Consider the following 19,633-nt stretch of genomic DNA (forward strand, 5'->3'; position numbering starts at 1 on the left):
AGAATTAAGTATCCTAAATGACCCGCGCCATGAGAAAACCAACATAGTGGCTTTTCGACCAGCATGGATCCAGACCAGCCTGCGTATCCGCGCAGTCTGGTCAGGACCCATGCTGTTCGCATTTAAAGCCTATTGCAATTAGAGAAACCGCTAGCGAAGAGCATGGATCCTGGTCGCAAAACCACTATGTTGGTTTTCTCATGGCGCGGCTCATATATAAATTAGATGACTTCTTTATAATTCAGCTTTCATTTACCAAAGCGTTCTTTCATTATTGAGCAGATACTTTTTTCAGTCCTAGGGTCACTGTGACCTTTGATCTACTGACCTCTAAAAAACAATAAGGGGCCATCCACTGACCACAGACAAACATTCTAGTTAGTTCATCATGTAGTTTGAAGACTAATGCGAGACCAGTAATTCTCTATATTGATCAGAAACCAAATGGTTGTTTTTAGTGCTGACCAAAATAATCTGTTGCAAAACAGTGTGGTCGATATGCAAAAAAAGTACAAGTTATTCTAAGCCGTTAAACTTTCTAATCTAAATATTATTTACTCAAACATACCCTTTTTGTAGAAGGTATTCGTAACATATCCTCTTCCACTTTGAACCCACAGTTCTCTCCAACCGACTTGACAAAGTCAAGATACAGCCCATATTTACCAGAGTTTTCTGAACCATTTGCCACCTTCTGTGTGAAACTGTATCTTGCATTGAAATCCCACATGCAGCATGGCAACACAAAGTAATTACAAGTGTAAGAGGACCTGAAATATTATTCTGCTATTATGAAAATTGCTTTTAACCTTTAGCCCGCTAAATTTCTAAAATGGTCTGGTCCATCACGCAATGTGGACAATACCATTTTTTATTCAAAGGGGTGTTAACTGAAAATTTACTGACTAAACAGCGACCAGTGCAGACCATGATCAGCCTGCATGGACAGGCAGGCTGATCTTGGTCTGCTTTGTCGCAAAGGCACAATTACTGCAAGCAGACTAAAGGGATACATAAGATTTTTTTTCAGAATAAACTCATGATTGTTTTTAATCTATTTTACTAAAGGAATCAAAAAGGGACCGTTTTGCTGAAAAAAAATCTTGTGGTACTTTATATATGACTGTATGTGAAGTCGTGAAAACATATGACAAATTGTCTAATAAATAATTCACATTCTATAGCAATTTTAGATGTTATCCTAACCTGGCATATGTAGGCTAGGGTAGCAAAAGCATGAAAATTACCCATCCACATCTTCTAAGTAAAAAAACATACATCTATTTTAACTAAGCACATGAGTAAAATGTGAGAAATGCTTTTTTTTCATTTTAATATTTCCTCCACGATTTTATCTGTGTATCCCTTTAATGTTCAATATGACAAGACCCAACTGCTTCATTTTATAGACCTGCGGGAAGACTGCAACTTCGCAGTAAATAGGTGAGATAATGTCCGATAGTTTTTCCACACAAAACTTTAACTTTACAGTTCTCAGCCCGAGTCTACACAGCTCAGAAGGGCAATGTATGACCTGTTTGTGTTTGTTGGTTTTTTTGTCATATCGACACAATTATAGATCATATGGCGACTTTCAAGCTTTGCTGGTGGACGAAGACCCTCTGTGCATTATTTCATCACCGGCAGATACAAGGGTAGAACCACCGACCTTCCGTAAACCAGCTGGATGGCTTCCCCACATGGAGAATTCAATGCTCAGAGTGAGGCTTGAACCCACATTGGTGAGGGGCAAAGTCAGCAACCATAACCACTCGGCCATGGAGGTATAACCAATTAGATCTTTTTTTAGTTAAGAATAATATATTATTAAATTTAGGGAAAAACTGAACTGATCATATTTGTATAAAAGAGCAAAATAAAGGAAACCAAAAGCTGTAATGACAAGATCATTAAAACACAAAAGTCAGTTAAATATTTCTGTTAAGTTCTAGATTATAACGACTTGTAACATGTAACAACTGTTGCTTTTTTGTTTTGTTTTGTGTTTAGCGCTGTTTTTCAACAATATTTCAGTTATGTAACGGCGGGCAGTTAACCTAATCAGTGTTCCTGGATTCTGTACCAGTACTTACCTGTTCTCCATAAGTACATGTAACTACAAACTTCTCCAAATGAATCAGCGGTGGAGAATGAATTATTTCAGACTCAAAGTCTTTCATCAAATTGTCATGGAGAACATATGCCTCACCCGGGGATCAAATTAACGATCTTGCAATCTGTAGATCTACGCTCTCACTATTGAGCTATATGGACGGTAACAACAGACAAGGAAATAAATTAAAAGCTTGAACTAACAATGTATCAGAATTTGAGAAAAATCACATATAAAACTTCTCTAAATCTATAATTAATTCTTTTTCAATTATTTATTTTATTCTTATACAGAATCCAGGAGCACTCAATGACAGAATATTATTTCATGCTAAATAAAAAAACTCTTTTTTAAAACCTGGCTGCCATTACTGGTATCCATGGTGTTAATTCATCACTATGGTTACCAATCAACCAATCACTGTCAGGAAACACACTTTCAGTGGAAGGAGTAATAGTCATTTCCTATAAAAGCAGAAAAAACTTTTTGTTATACAAATATCTTTTAAAAATACTTTGAAGAAACACTAATACGTTCTATAATTTAAGTTTAGAAAGACAGTCCTTTTAAATGTCTCCTTGTTAATAAAGAAATGAAATAAGCCAACTAACAAGAGCTGTCACTAATGGTGACAAATGTGCCTTGACCTTTGACCTGGTGACCACAAAGTCAATAGGGGTCGTGAACTCAATAAGTACCATCAGCATGTGAGGTTTGAAGGTCCTGGGTGCAGTGGTTCGCGAGTAAAGTGCCTTCATGCAAAAAGTTATTATTGTAACGAACGAACTCACGAACGAACGGATGGACAGTTGAAAACTATGCCTCCCTTCGGGGGCATAAAAAGGTCACTGTGCAGTGGTTTGTTACCTGAAGGAACACAATAAATGCAAATGATTTTGTTTTGGAATAACCACTCCTGTCTGCTCAAGTCTACCAACACTTTAGCATTGTTATTTCGCCTTCTCACACATCATAGGCATGGGACAAATCCAAATTAGCATGTCAAGTCCAGTGTCCTTACTGTAACATCAAGCACTGTCACCAGCAGAAATTATTTATTTAGTATTTGTTGGGTAAACATCATCAATACAACTACTGGTCATATGACGGCTTTTGACGGTGGAGGAAAACCCTAGGTGCCCATACGGGCATCATTTCAGACACAGGCAGACACCTGGGTAGAACCACTGATCTTCCATAAGCCAGCTTGATCTCTTCTTCATGTGAAAAAATTTATGGCCAAAGAAAGGTTTTAAACTCATAGTAGTGTAAGGCAAGTGATTCAAAAAGAATGAGCTTAACCAATTCACCAGGGAGGTCCCTAAACATATTTATAAGAAATGACTAATTTACTATTAAATTTAGAAAGAACACTTACTTTAAGTATTGTTTCTGGTCCATATAGATCCCATATCTTTCTTCTTCTCACATCTATTCCATAGCCTGGGTGCTAAAATCACACACATTTTTTGTAAAAGAAACCAACATACCTTGATATATACTGTTGGACAACACAACAACTTGTGCATCTATGTATTTGACATTTAGTTGTTTTACTTCACAATCAATCAGACAATACAGATTTATCTATCAGCTGAATTCCTTCTAAGTTCCACATTGTTCTCAAGATCTAGTCTTTGAAGTGACCCCAGCTGACTTCATGATTGTCCCATTTGAATTTAAATTTATCCAGAATAGCCTAAAACTATATATTTCTATGTTGTTTGTTACAATCAATATTGTCTTATTATGTTTATGGCAATTGTTTGGGCCAAGATATTTTTTGAAAATCTATTCATGCAAAACAGGTAAAAAATACTGACCAGAAACAAAGGAAAGACTGTAAGTTTCAGACTGATAGGCTGATGGAATGACAGATTAAAAGATGGAAGCTCAAACCTTGAGTTAACCAAACTTGTTTTCAACATGTAGTTGTTGCAGTAGGATTTAACTATAAAAACTAGCTAAAACTCCAAACATTTCCAAACAACAGGAAGTGCATGGCTACCAGCATCTCCTTCATTACAAATATGAAGCAGGCAACAAAACATAACCAAACATAAAAGGTGGATGGCTAATTGAAAAGTGTCCAATAGTTACAGGTCTTTCAAAGCTGATATTCTCCTCCATAATCTATCATTTTGAATGTGAACCAGTAGGACAGGGAACCAGATAACTGCTCTCATAAATTAACAAAAAGTGTTCAAAGTCAAAGATAGAAAAAAATGAAGAACAAGAGCTGTCTCCATAGGATGACACATGCCCCCGATGGCACTTTGAATGAATAGTTATGGCCGATGTTAGAGTTTAGGACCTTTGACCTACGGACCTGGGTCTTGCGCGCGACACGTTGTCTTACTGTGCCACACATTCATGCCTAGTTATTTTAAAATCCATGCATGAATGACAAAGATATGGAACGGACATGCCCATCAATGCACTATCATGAAAAATGACCTAAGTATGACCTTGACCTTTGAGCTACGGACCTGGGTCTTGCGCAATACATGTCGTCTTACTGTGGTACACATTCATGCCAAGTTATTTGAAAATCCATCCATGGATGACAAAGATATGGACCGGACACGCCCATCAATGCACTATCCTTTAACGTCTAAGTGTGACCTTGACCTTTGAGCTACGGACCTGGGTCTTGCGCGCGACACGTCGTCTTACTGTGGTACACATTCATGCCAAGTTATTTGAAAATCCATCCATCGATGACAAAGATATGGACCGGACACATCCATCAATGCACTATCCTTTAACGTCTAAGTGTGACCTTGACCTTTGAGCTACGGACCTAAGTCTTGCGCGCGACATGTCGTCTTACTGTGGTTCACATTCATGCCAAGTTATTTGAAAATCCATCCATGGATGACAAAGATATGGACCGGACACGCCCATCAATGCACTATCCTTTAACGTCTAAGTGTGACCTTGACCTTTGAGCTACGGACCTGGGTCTTGCGCGCGACATGTCGTCTTACTGTGGTACACATTCATGCCAAGTTATTTGAAAACCCATCCATCGATGACAAAGATATGGACCGGACACGAAAATTGCGGACAGACTGGCAGACGGACAGACGGTTCAAAAACTATATGCCTCCCTTCGGGGGCATAAAAAGTGTTAATGAGATGGTAAGGAAAATGAAAGCATTTATTGATTAAAAAATCCCCTCAGAGCTTATATTATTTGTAAATGTCAACTAAAAACTAAATCTTATCTATTTCTGTTTTTCAGTCTCAAAGAAAGAATCAGGCAAGCTGCATTCTAGGTCTTTTAAAAAAAAAAAAAGCTAACCTTGTCATGAATAAAAAAGATTTTTACCCCTTCAGAAGCCAGTATATGTACAAGCAGACCATTACCAGAGCCAAGATCTACAAAAGATTGTTTCTTTGTCAGTCCTTTCTTCTTTCTATCATCTTCCCACAGCAACTGCAAGTATGAACATGAACATTAGGCAACACCAAATTGATTACTTGGTCAACGGATTTCCCGCTCCATTTTTTTCCAGAATGAAAGAAAAATATATTTTTTTGAAAATCAGCTTCCGCTCGCTTTAGTTTTTACAGGCTGGTTTCAAAATTTCAGAGTGGGCCTTTTTTACACTTTTTAGGTGCCCTTTTCTCACTATAAGTGAAATGAGTTCATAAAGTTTAATTAATCATAACTGTCCATTAAAGCACCACTAGAACATGTTTCAAGCTCTGCATTGCACCAGTTTGCAAAACTGACAGACCAAATGACAGTAGGATTGTGTAAATAAATCTTAGAGTGTTCAGATTTAAAATGGTGTCATCTGTTAATCATTGGTGATGAGAACCAAAGTTTTGCTGCTATACTTGAAATTATACACTTATATCTGCAATAACTGGGTAGCAGTTAAACAGGTGGTATAATCAATTTGGACTACACATCCAACTTGTTACATCATTGTCCATTCTAAAATGCACATCAAACTTACACATGTATTGGTTTCGAGTGAATTCAAATTTTGCATGGGAAGAATTAAGTTCTGTTACCTATAACCAGTCCCTAAATCCTTGATGCATACTTTGCCTTGAGACCAATAATGGGTAAAAACATGTGATAACAAGAGCTGTCCGTGAGACAGTACGCTCGACTTTTCTCAGTGCTTGACTCTGAATTAGAGCTTTGCCAGTAAAAAAAATCCAAGTTAAAAAGGGACATAACTCTGTCAAAATTCAAATCAGAAATCATGGGAATTGTGTCTCCTGGTGAAGATTTTGATAGTAAATAACTACTTTGAGTTTCAAGTCAAAAGCGTTAATAGTAACAGAGATATTTGACTTTATCAAAAAAATTTACAAAAAAAATTCTAGGTTTAAAAGGGACATAATTCTGTCAAAATTCAAACCAGAGTTATGCGGATTTTTCTTCTGGTGTAGACTCTGATGGTAAACAAGTATTTTAAGTTTCAAGTCAATTGCTTTGATAGTAACAGAGATATTTGACTTTATCAAAAACTTTAACCCAAACTTCTAAGTTAAAAAGGGGCATAATTCTGTCAAAATTCAAATCAGAGTTATGGGGATTGTTTCTCCTGGTGTAGACTTTGATAGTAAATAACTATTTTAAGTTTCAAGTCAATAGCTTTGATAGTAACAGAGATATCTGACTTTATCAAAAACTTTAACCAACGGCGACGCCGACACCGGGGCGAGTATAATAGCTCTACTTTTTCTTTGAAAAGTAGAGCTAAAAATTGAACAAGTCTTTTGTATAGTCTGTGCATTCTTATGACATATATAGTAAGGACAATAGAACTACATAGTACATGTGTTTGTGTAATACAATCTGACAGCTGTAAAATTTATTTAGGGTTCAAGCTTTTGACATCTGTATATTCACCTGTTTATAGATCTTTTTTCTAATGTTTAATGGGTATCATCAGATCTATTTATCAAAAAGAAACTGAAGATGATAATGCATTTTTGTTAGGACTCGCAACATCAAAAGTATGGCTTTCCTTATCTACCAAAGCTAAATGTTAAAACAAAGAACAACAGAAACTGTAAAAATATTTGAATTTACAAGTGAATTGGGCCATCTGTGAATGATTGGATGGATTTCCTGGCATTTGGAGAAACTGAATTGAAATTAGACAATCATTATAATATTTTCTGTCAATACACTAGACTTGAGAGTAATAGCTTTTTTTCTCCAAATCTCTCCTCGCCCGCTCCAAGAATAGGTGAAATCCAAAGAAAAATATTTTTATTTTTATTTCGCTCGCCCACTCCTAAATTTTTTGGAAAAAAAATCCGATGACCAAGAAATTAATTTGGCGTGGCCTTATCTGTATAAAAAATATATTATTATTTACATGAGCCAAACTGAAAATGTCGTTATTAAGTAACGCTACATTGATTTTAGACTTTTCAAATCAAAAATCAATTTCCTGAACAAGAAACATGGTGTTGCAATATACATCATTTTTTTTTTCAGCAATAAATCTGTTTCATCATAACAGACTACTCGCATCAAGACTGTATGAAAAAAAAGGTATTCTGAGTTAATAACTACTGATTATGTCTTTGTCAAAGAATCGCAGAAAGTATTTCCAATAAAATGACATTCTGGCATAAAACTGCTGTTGTCACTTTTCAGGGGTGTTTTAACAGGAGAGAAAACGTGTGTTAACAGAGAGATTCTCACGCTCACTTGCTGTTAAAACACCTTTTTATATATGCACATTCTGTGGGAAAGCGTAAACGTATTACGGTCCCAAAACAGATAATTCAAAATGAAACAATCAATGATGCAATCCCTCGGGATTCTGCAGATGTTATAACACGAAAAAACATGCGTTATCCCTACAGTAAAAGCTTGTGATCAAATACAATGTAAAGTTCAGATTTGTATAAGACTTACCAGTAAGTAGGTTGCTATGGCAACATCCTCGAACACATACTTCTGTGCACTTGTTTTCTCTGGCCATTTCTAAATAAAGAATGTCTACATGTACATAAATTGTAATACATGAGAGAGATAATAAAATGAAAATGAAAGTTCCTTTGAAAAAAGATTACACTATTTCTAAAATCAGGTAATTTATTGTCTTTTTTGTGGTAAAAAAATGTGTTATTATTAAGATATATTGATTTTTAAAATGAAAATTCTATCAAACTGAAAGTCCCATATACCAAATATATTATATTATACCAGATTTATATAGCACCCTTTTCACAAAACATATGTTCAAGGGCACTTTACAGTACATGTAAAACATTTTCATTGTATTATATCATAAAATTTGAATTTTGATACTCAACTAATAGGCTAACCATCAAACTGCTGCTGACTATTCTATTACATTGTAAAAATAATATTTAACAAAAATAACTTTTTCTAAAATATCTGAAAAGAAAAATAAATTCTTTAAACATGTTAAAGGCCAAAGAAAGCCTGACAATAAGGTAATTTCATATGAAAGCCATCCTCAATCCTTTCATACTGCTGAAAACATTTTTAAAATCGGACCACTAATGAAAAAGATATGGCAGTTTGAAATTTAAGAAAATGGCTGATCATGGAGGCAGCCATTTAGTGTGTTTATGATGTCATTTACACACTACTGAAATCTTTATTTAGCAAATAACCTTTTAAACAGATTAATTTCATATGTTTCTAGAGTGAAAGATGTAAAACATGGTAATTTCTTTCATACAAACAATGGGTCATCCTACACTATAGGAACAGGAAAGTCAGCACAATAATCTTAGTTAAAGATACATTATGCACATCTTTCAGCTAAATATATATACTTCATCATTAGTTAATAACTTTAAAAGTAGAAAATCTTCATCCAATGTATTTTACTTGCCTAAATATAAACACTAACTATGGAAAGCTGCATTCCCAATAATTGTTGTGAAATAACAGTCATTTTTTAAAAGAAAACTTCCAGTCTTTTTAGCAATGGTAAAAATTTATACATCATCTAGTTATACATTTCTTTGTTTTTTTTGTTTTGGGTTTAACGCCATTTTTCAACAGTATTTCAGTTATGTAACGGCGGGCAATCAACCCTGTATTCTGTACCAGTACAAGCCTGTTCTTATTAAGTGCCAATTTCTACAAACAATACTTTTTACACACACAAACAAGTTTGCTCTATGTTTACATATAGATAAACACTGTGTAGTAATTTTTCGTGTGATTTTTTTTTCAAATATGAAATTTGGGCACAGAATTCCTTTAAAATTATTGCTCTAAACACAAACAAACTGTAAAAAAAAGACTTTTTCCACTCTTGAACAACTCACAGACCTGTGCCAGTGGAATGCCATATTTGTTTTTCAGCTCACTATACAGTCTGCTGTAATCTTCAACAGAGACCAGTAACAGAGAAGCTAGTCCAGTTCTCAAACTTGGCTGCTCACTCCATCTTGCAAGTTTCTGGAGAAGCAGACCTTTAATCCAGGTCAGTGAGAGCTTTCTTTCTGAATCAGTGGAGCAGTCTGATGTACTGGCAAACAGACAAAGCCTGAAACCATGACAATGCATTAGTTCAAGAAATAGTATATGTACATTTGTATGTACTGTACACACTAATAGGACAAATCAACATATATTTGCATTTGGAATGATAATCATATCAAGGTACTTAAAGGTCGGCATTAATTCTCCCACACTGAGTGTATGCATGAATTGAATGTACACTATTAAACTTGTGTTAAACCTAACCCTAACCATTAGTCAGTATATAGTTGTTTGGAGAGACAACTCTACCCTTTATACACTAATTTGTTATACTCAGGAAATATATCCTTAACCCTTAGCCTGCTGGCGGCAAGTGATTCTGCTTTTGCGAACAGTGCAGACCAAGATCAGCCTGCACATCCATGCAGTCTGATCATGGTCTGCACTGTTCGCTATTCAGTCAGTAAATTTTCAGTGAACACCCTTCAAATAATAAATGGTATTGTCCAAACTGAATTATGGACCAGTCAATTTAAAAACTTTAGTGAGCTAAAGGTTAAAGTTATATTTGTCCTTCAATGCACAAAAGTAATATAACACCAGTTACTTTTTCTTGGGTTTGTCCTTTAATCTGAAGCAATACAAAACTTCCAATGGAACTTTCCTTTCTGAATCATTCGCAGGTTTCAGTGGAATGAAGGTACAACTATCTTTTGACTTGTCTGAAATTAGAAAAAGCAGGGCATAAATTCAAATGATCACTATCAAATTTCTCCTGTCTCTGAAAAACATTTAATGAGCTTTTCTAATATGTATCTTTTTTTTTAAAAAAAGCATTGTGTCTTTTCAGACATATCTATGAAAGTTAATTGTGTTCTAGGTTAGTCATCATTATTTACTCAAGTAGTAAAACAAATTTTAACATTTTTTTAGCACTATCCAAGTCTTAAATACTGAAGAAAAGCATAACTTCATTATTTTGAATCCTTCAATCACTAGAAAAAAAACAAGTTGATACAAGCAAATTCGATGAATTGGTATCCCCCGCCGAAAGGGTTTGTGGTGAGGAATGGCAAAAAGATATATCCGGCAAAAAGTGAAAGGATGTTAATAAGAAGCAAATAATTTCATTAGTCAAAATCAATTTAACAGAAAACAAATGTTTAATTAAAGAGTATATAATAAATGTATGATACTTTGACCCTGACTAAAGAATTTATTTTGAATGGGATATGCTTACTGTAATAAGCTTAGCTTTTAAAATTAAATGCAGTTAATTGAAATGTGAGCTTGAAGTTTAACTGGAACAAAATATTGTCTTCGAGTGGTTTGGCACCAGGTGTTGCTGTTTAAGTTAACATGTACATTTGAACTTAAAAGGACAGTTGTCCTTAAGAGAATACAGGTAAGATATCTTGAACATGGCTGAGGGCAAGGTTTTTGCAGTCACAACTTAACATGTTGAAGGTTTGAACATTTAAAAAAAAAAAAAAAAAAAAGGGAATGGAAAATATATATGTATATATACATATATGTATATATTTATTTTTTAGGGGGTGGGGGTGCAGGGGAACGGGAGAGGAAACAAATTTCACATGCTGATTATAAATATTGATTGAAAATTAAACATGAAAAAAAAGGGGGTAAAAGGGTGAAGTTGGTGGTGGGGAGGGGGCAGAGGAATGCATGATCAGTGGTGGCATGACTGGGTGGAGAAGTGAGGTGGGGGAATGGTACAACTTGGAAGGTTTGAAAAAAATCTAAAATAAGAAATGAAAATTTTTTTTTTTATTTTTGGTGGTGGGGGAGGGGGTTGGGAGGGGGAAGGGGGTGTGACAAGGCAAGTGGGTGACCAGTGTGGGTGCGCAACTTCACATGTTTATAATAAAATGTTCACATAAAAGAATGAAAGAAATTTAACGAAATTCTGCCAAATGGTAAGTATGTTACGTACAAATATGTGGATTTTAGACAATTAAAGGGCAATAACTCTGAAGTTACAAAAGAAATCCGTACAAAATTGTCTGTAAACAACCAAATTATAGTGCTCTAAATTCTGTTAAAGTTTCATAGTTCTAGGTCAAATATATCAAAAGTTACGATGCAGAAATTGCCATATCTATAGATCTATAGTAAACCCTATATTATAGTTAACACTAGAAACTTCTAAGGGCCATAACTCTGGTGTTACTTGGGCAATCTGTCTGAAACTTGATGGGCCCCATAACCTCATAGTGGTGAACAAAGTATATGAAGTTTGTTTGAAAATTATCTAAAATAAGAATTTTTTTTTTGGGGGGGGGGGGGGGGGGGGGGGGTTGTCGGGGGAGGTGTGTGATCAAGGTAAGGGGGTGACCAGGTGTGGGTACACAACTTAACACTTAACATGTTTACAATAAATGTTCATGGAAAAGAATGAAAGAAATTTAATGAAATTCTACCAAATGGTAAGTTTGTTATGTACAAATATGTGGATTTTTATACAATTAAAGGGCAATACCTCTTAATTTATAAAATAAATCCGAATGAAATTGTGTGTACACAACCACATTATGATGATCTAAATTCTGTTTAAGTTTCATAGTTCTAAGTCAAATATATCAAAAGTTATGATGCAGAAATTGCCATATTTATAGTACCCTATACAGTTAATACTAAAAACTTCTAAGGGCCATAACTCTGGTGTTACTTGGGCAATCTGACTGAAACTTGACGGGCCGCAAGAACTCATAGTGGTGAACATGTATATGAAGTTTTAAATAAATATTCCCATCCATTTCCTAGATATGGCTCCGGACGGACGGACGGAAAGACGGAAGGACGGACGGACGGAAAGACGGACGGAAGGACGGACAATGCCAAAACTATATCCCTCCGACTTTCGTCGGGGGATAAAAAAGATGCCATCCTGACAAACAAATAATAATCTATTCAATTTGAAAACTTGTTTTTCTTGGGAGTAACGATTATAAATATTTCTGTTTCCTGTCACTTGCAATATAATTGAAACCACAAACAAGAAGCTGTGTTCAATAAACGCTTGATGCCCCCGGTGGCATCCTTGTCAATACAAAGCAACCTAAGCCCAAAACGAGGTCAAGGTCAAACTGAGGTCAGGTGATGTTTGAAGATGAGGAATGGTCACAGGTTACATCTGCATTAGTATCAAGTCATTCTAGTAAGGGGTATTGATGCTAGACAAAACGGTCCCATTTGGTTAACCAAGAGATGGCCCATACAAAGCAACCCAAGTGCAGAACGAGGTCAAAGTCAAACTTAGGTCAGGTGATGTTTGAAGATGTGGAATGGTCACAGGTTACATCTGCATTAGTATCAAGTCATTCTAGTAAGGGGTATTGATGCTAGATGAAACGGTCCCATTTGGTTAACCTCGTACGGACGGACGGACATACGGAAGGATGGACAGGACAATCACTATATGCCTCCCGCATCAGTTGCTGCCGAGGGCATAAAAATAATGACAACAAAATTTTGAAATCATCTCTTGTTTTTGATAATAGATACATCATAGCCTCCTCCCTACCATTTTCAGTATTCATATTGATTACCGGACCTCTGGGTATGCAAGTTGTCTAGAGGTCTGGTAACTGGACCAGACCTTTAGATTCTGGGTCTAGAGGTCCTGTTACTGTACCCCTTTCACTACCTACAATATATTTTTGACTGTGAATCACAGAGGATTACGCCAATTCTTGGCTATGTCTGAATAAGACATACATCAGGCTGAAATGAAAGTTTTCCTTATGACAATATTTGGACTACCGGTTGGCGACCAAGAATTTCGGACGACCCAAAAACCCAGACAGTCGTGTAAACGCTTATTTCGGCGTTCTTTTTTATCATTTGTTGACAAATACACAGACGCTTGCTTTATGTGCAACATCCACTGCAAATCAGTTAGTAAATCTTACAAAACTGGAATATTTACATTTGGTCACAAAATGTTGTGACAGCTCTCGCTGGGGGAAGTTGCATGTGCTTTCAGTGCGTATGCGCATACTTATTTTATCATTATTCAAGGGGTACTCATCTACAATCTGCTTAATGCAGTAGAGAAAATTGCATGTTTTAAAATGATCAAAATGGGTAGATAGTGCCAGGCTTAAATAAAATTTTCCAGAAGATAATGCGTTTAAACCAATTTTTGTTTTCCTCAAAATTTTGTGTCGTAGATAGGCCAGCTGAATTTGTTTAACTCTTGGCAGCCTTATATAAAACATTAATAGTAGAATGTAAACAAGGTAAACATGTCTTTTCATCATTAACACCGACCTAAAAGTGATTCTGAGAGACGAAATAATGATAATTAACGTTTTCCTACTGTCCGATTTCTAGGTCCTGCAACACACTAAAAACTTTAAATTTACGCGGTATTTTGTACATATATAATCTTTTTAAGAAGCAAGAAAAAATTATTATTTCGATTTGCCTATGTAAAAACGTAAAGTTATCCTCCTTTTATGGAAACATATTGTTGATGTGCGTCATTACGTGACTTAGTCGTCTCGTGAGCTATCGACACGGCATACGTGAAAAGGTGAAAATTCGCCCTGAAGGGAACCTATGCTGGCGGTATGTTATATCGATTAAATTAAGGCGGAAAAAAATCAGCAGGCTAAAAATGAACAAACAAGCATATGCGAATATAATATTTAGAACATTACTCATTTATTATTTGAAACACAAAAGAAATGAGGATAAAATTTAGTATGTGCCTCTATGTGTATATTTCCCTTACAGAAATGGAATCACTATTAGAACAAAGCTTAAAAACGTATGATAATGTTATTTAAAAACAGAATGTTCAAGTATTAAAGATTCAGACAACGACAGTGATTAACTCACTAATGTTTCTACACTTCTTTGTGTGTTGGAAATTAACTCCTCCCTACATCTCAGAAGGAGCCATTTGGACTTTGTCAAAATACTAAGGTCAACACACGATCTTTCATGTTTCGAAAGGCACTCGTAGTGTAGCCAGGCGTCACATTCATCACATCTTGCTCTTAAATGTATCTTATATCTGAATTTAATGCATGATTTCTTAAAAACTAATTGTAGTTGCGTGATTTTGACATATTTGTGTAAGATTTGTGCAACGGATACAGATTGTGTAAAATATATTGGCTGCTGTATACGTCACGTGAGCGGCACGCGCGGCTATCGCTACGTTTGTTGTAAAGGCATTTCACCACTGGTCGGTGTTGAACATAGCATGATGAAATATTTTTATCAGTGCTTCTGCAGAGAGCGTATTTATCGAAATACCGCGAGCATAGGAATACCGCGAGCATAGGTTCCACCACTCTAGAGTTTAGCATAAAGAGAAATTTAAGACAAATAGATACTCACCAAAGACAACTAATTCTGGAATGTTAGCATGTCTTTCTGGTTGCTTTGGCAACAGCTGACGAACAATGACAGCAATCTCATCCTCAGATAAACCATCCAGACCCTCGATACAAACATTTGTATGGAGTTTCAGATCAATTTCAGCAGAATTATCATTTGTAAACCCCTGGCTTTTAAATATATCATAAAAACAGAAACCATTCAGTTCTAGACAATGTCTTTCAATTATATTAGTTACTTTTCCAATATTAAATTGTTCTTTTGAAATAATTTCAAAATATTCTAGTCTAGATCCACACAGACGTCTGTTTACCACATGGGGTTTATTCAACCAAACGGTCAAAGCATTTGCAAACCCATCACTGCTACCATTGCAATGCTCTTCTGCCAATTCCTCTTCAAAATTTACGAAGTTTTCGATCATATTTCATCAAATACCTGTTCTTTAAACGAATAATACTATGTACTTATTAAAACCATTTTACATTTGTGTTTATTTTATTAAATGATGAAATAAATAAACGAAATATGTCACAACATGGGCGCAGACATCTTGAAACGGACTGGTTTGAATTTAGATACAAAAACAGACCCTTGAAATTGAAATGTACATGTATTTATTTAGCTTTTGGTGATCTTGATTATCCACGCGCTTGATGAAACACAGATGGTAGACAGTTCAATGCGGAAGTGTGAAGCCGGTTATAATGTAAACAAACCAAAATGTGTTTGCCATGCATGTCGCTGTTTTCTTGTTTCATTGAATTTTTGCCTTATATATGTCTTGTCACTATACCATTTTTCGGTTCGTTTGAAGGAATTGACGTGATGCTTCGGCTGTCACTACTTATCTTCTTGTATACAACTGTCAGTGAAATTATTCCTAGGTCATTGGTGAGTACTCTGTATTTGATATAAGTTGTACTGGTCCAGTGCCTAAATCCGGACACATTTGGTGGTTTTGTGACCATAACTTTGCATTCCGAAACCGCACGTGTATCACATTTCAAATGTATAATTTTCGGTTCTTTATAAATCTCTATGCAAAACAACAAAATCGTATATTGCTGATTTCATCATAAAAAGTCATCCAAAGTGGGCCAGTAAAAGCTGTCAAAATCGACCTTCAGAGGGCATGTTCTAATCTCTGGCCTGGCCTGGCCCGGCCTGGCCTGGCCTGGCCTGGGCCGATGAGCCCAATTTTCGACCGAGCCGGGCCAGGCCAGGCCAGGCCAGGCTCCTAGGATTTCAATTTCGTAAAAGGTGGAAACTGAAATGATTTTCTTATAGTCATCTTTAAAATCTGATTTTGGATAAGTTTGGATTTTTCAGACATTATTTAAATACATTTTTGAACTCACACTTGTAAAATTATACACCTGGGAAATAAGCTGTAGCTAACAGAATATTATGTCTAATTTAAAGGTTGATGCCTGATTAATTGTTATGGACGATTATCAGGGGATCTCCACATCAATTGACTCTTGACGGTGGTCGTTTGGTTTTCCCCATTGACATAACCTAACTAATTTTATTATTTTGTCTTATTGAGGTTTTATTGAGTATCGTCCGAAATTATTAACGAGCACTCCAAGCATATTCCGTATTGATTCCGTAAAAAAAAATTCGGTGCCAACACATAAATAATAAACAATAAAATATGAAACAAATAAAATATAAACATTTCTTTAGGCCAGGTCGTACATGCAGAATAAAGTTGCTGCTGACAAAACGTTCCAGCTACCAATCCTCGGGAGTAAGTTCGAATCAACTGGTTTGACCTTTTTCATTATCCATTTTTTTTTTAATTTCTGCTGTAAAACTTAGAAACGCAGGAATATTGTCACTTATCGTGATTTATTGTTCATTTATTGAAAAGAAATACACAGTATTTGACAATCTTCTACATCAAGGTCTCTTACATAAATATGTTGTAGAATAAAACCAGTATCATTAAAATGACAATATATTGATTTAATGAAATCATCTGAATTGAAATTCGAAACCCCGGTAACATGAGCGGAAAGTCGGAGAAGATACCTATCACTTATGCCACTGTGCCATTGATAAACTTTGCATGTTATTTTGGTCCCCCCCATTACGATTTTTCAGTTACAAATATCATATGGTGTAAATAAAGAGTCGGCACCTGTCTAATACTAACGGACAAAAACTTTCATTTCTAAAATTATGCTACCTCCGTTCTGAATGTTCTAGAATCGGGGGATGGGATGGTGACGGGGATAGTGATTATATAAATTTTGTAGTTCTAGGTTATACACATACTGAATATTTTTGTTAAGATTGTTTTTATATTGATCCAAGTATGTGGGAAAAAAATCTACAAAGTGCTTAGGGAAACAGGCTCAAGAGATCTTTTAGCATTTAAATATATCATTTAGAAATAACATATACACAGGCCTCATTATTTTTAGTTGCAAGAAAATTATAATAATCTAAAAGCACACCTGGAACTCAATGAGTTAGTGTTTCCCAAATGTATAATTTATTTTTATTACTCTTCCTAAATTGAACATCAGCTTAAAAACCAAACACATTACATAGTTCAATTCTGAACAGTTACAAGGGTCAGCTATAGGATAGTAGGGACACCATCCTGTAAGTACAATTCCCAAAGAGGGGATGTGTTCTTGCATTGCAAACATATTCAGTTTATATTTGCAGTAGGCTACACTTATCAATGAAATTAGCCCTAGTTTTAAAACCAAGTGTTTAAAAGGTGACTTTAAAATATTTTGATCACATAAAAACATGGGTATGTTTATCATTTTGTTACTCCATTTTCTTCAGTGCAATCCAGTATTTAATTAGATGAATGTCGGCTAATAATGATCTCCAGTGGACGCTGGTTTCTCATTTTGTTTGACATGCAGCAAGTAAACAATGCAGGTTAATACGGCCTGCTATTGTAATTGCAAAACATGTATATTTTTGATTTTTATTGCCATTCATTTCTCTATGTTACAATAAAATCTGCTGGCCTGGCCTTGGCTGGCACCGGCCCAGTGAAAATTGGGCTCATCGGGCAAGGCCTGGCCAGGACCAGGCCGGGCCAGGCAGGCCAGAGAAGATTAGAACATGCCACCATGCTTGCACTATAAACAGCACACTATCTATTTGATACATGTTATTCGTTTATTCCTTCATCAAGGAATATCTGGCTCGGACTAAGCTTATCAACATTGTTACATGTGATTTATTGCTTGTTATTGGGCTGCATGCTGGTAACTGGCCATCACTTCAATTACCATGTAATCTGGAGCCTCCTAGGGGGCGAGTAATTTTTACTCTCTCTCCGGGTCATGTTCAGTAATACCATTATTTCATAGCCAGTCAGAAAAGCCGTTTAATGCCTTCGAAATAAGAGAGTATTAATAATATGACATTAAGGACAGACGGGGGTCAACGACATTTTCAGGACAGTTAAAAAATCTTTTATTTGATGAATTTCCAGAGTATTATATTAACAGTAGAGATATTTGAGTGGTTCGAAAGAAACAGCCAGGATATAATTTTAGTCGGGGTCTTTCTGTACCATTACCTTAACAATGGCGTCATTGAAGGGTAGTGAACACAGTGGGAGCGTTAAGGGTAGTTCATATGGCCTTGTGTAATCGATATTTTATGGTGGTGATTTCAAGCTAAATATAACAGATTTGAACTGGCTGTTTAGTGAATATACTTATTACTAATGTTCAAGTTGCAAACCTATTAATACTTGAAATAATGAAGTAGTTGGATTCGTGGCAGAAAAATAAGGGAAGTTCAAGCGTTAGGTGTAGGACGGGAGCCTAAGGATTTAGTTCTCATCTACATTTTCATCTTAACGGTAACCTACATTAGACTACCTACATTTTTTATTGAGAAACTGGACAGTGAGAAAAAAAATACTCGGATGAAAAAGTCATCAATCTTTGGACAACGTTGAACAACAAATCTCCCTATGTTATTTTTTTAATTATTGTGCCTCATATTGCTCATGTTTGCATGAAACTGAGTGAATAATATGTATTGTAAGATACATTTGTTTGGATACCTGCTTCGCCCTTTCCATTGCTTCCTACATTAACATTTCTGTCTAGATTTCCGACGGACAATTTCATGACATTATTTACACCCGAAAATATGTCTTCGCAAATGGCAATATAAGACTAACTCCTAGACCGTTGAATATTATTTTTTAAACGTTTGTTTTTAAACATTGTGAATATAGCCAGATCTAAAGCTAATGTCTATTATCATATTACATCCGTTCCTTGAAGAAAATTTCTATAGTAGACTGGGCGCTTTGTCGCTTTTACACAAAATTAAAGAATAAAATATAAAAAAAACTTAAATTTTATGGACAATTCTTTCTCATCGTCTAATGGACCAGCCAGGTCTAATCGGCCGAATTTAACTCTTCCGAAATTTTTTAAGGGCGCTGGTTTGAAACAACTTTCACTGCTTAACTATATGCCGAAAAATGAATTATTTTGACCACGTTCAGTTACTAGAACTTTTTTCATAGCTAGTCTGCGTGTAGGCCCTACACCCGATTGTGTAGGAGGAGCTTCCTTAAAATACATGGAAATGCGTGTGAGGTCAAGAAACGGTAGTTTGTTCCATCCATATGAATCAATGACTGACCCTGATAAACTTGATTATTAGTGAGTATTTGATCCCTGTTGAAT

The 19,633-nt window shown here is 35.6% G+C and overlaps 1 protein-coding gene across 1 annotated transcript; it reads right to left on the bottom strand.

Moving 5' to 3' along the window:
- Positions 1 to 550: 550 nt before the first annotated feature.
- On the bottom strand, positions 551 to 16,017 carry LOC128547555 (probable tRNA (uracil-O(2)-)-methyltransferase). The gene is made up of 8 exons (XM_053520548.1): positions 14,940 to 16,017; positions 10,174 to 10,288; positions 9,414 to 9,630; positions 8,016 to 8,084; positions 5,448 to 5,555; positions 3,492 to 3,563; positions 2,471 to 2,577; positions 551 to 770 (listed from the first exon to the last, which is right to left on the bottom strand). Exons 1-8 carry the CDS (start codon positions 15,361 to 15,363, stop codon positions 551 to 553), a joined length of 1,332 nt encoding a protein of 443 aa, XP_053376523.1. The 5' UTR covers positions 15,364 to 16,017.
- Positions 16,018 to 19,633: the final 3,616 nt, after the last annotated feature.

Source organism: Mercenaria mercenaria, chromosome 12 (genome assembly GCF_021730395.1).
Source record: "Mercenaria mercenaria strain notata chromosome 12, MADL_Memer_1, whole genome shotgun sequence".
Lineage (NCBI taxonomy): Eukaryota > Metazoa > Mollusca > Bivalvia > Venerida > Veneridae > Mercenaria > Mercenaria mercenaria.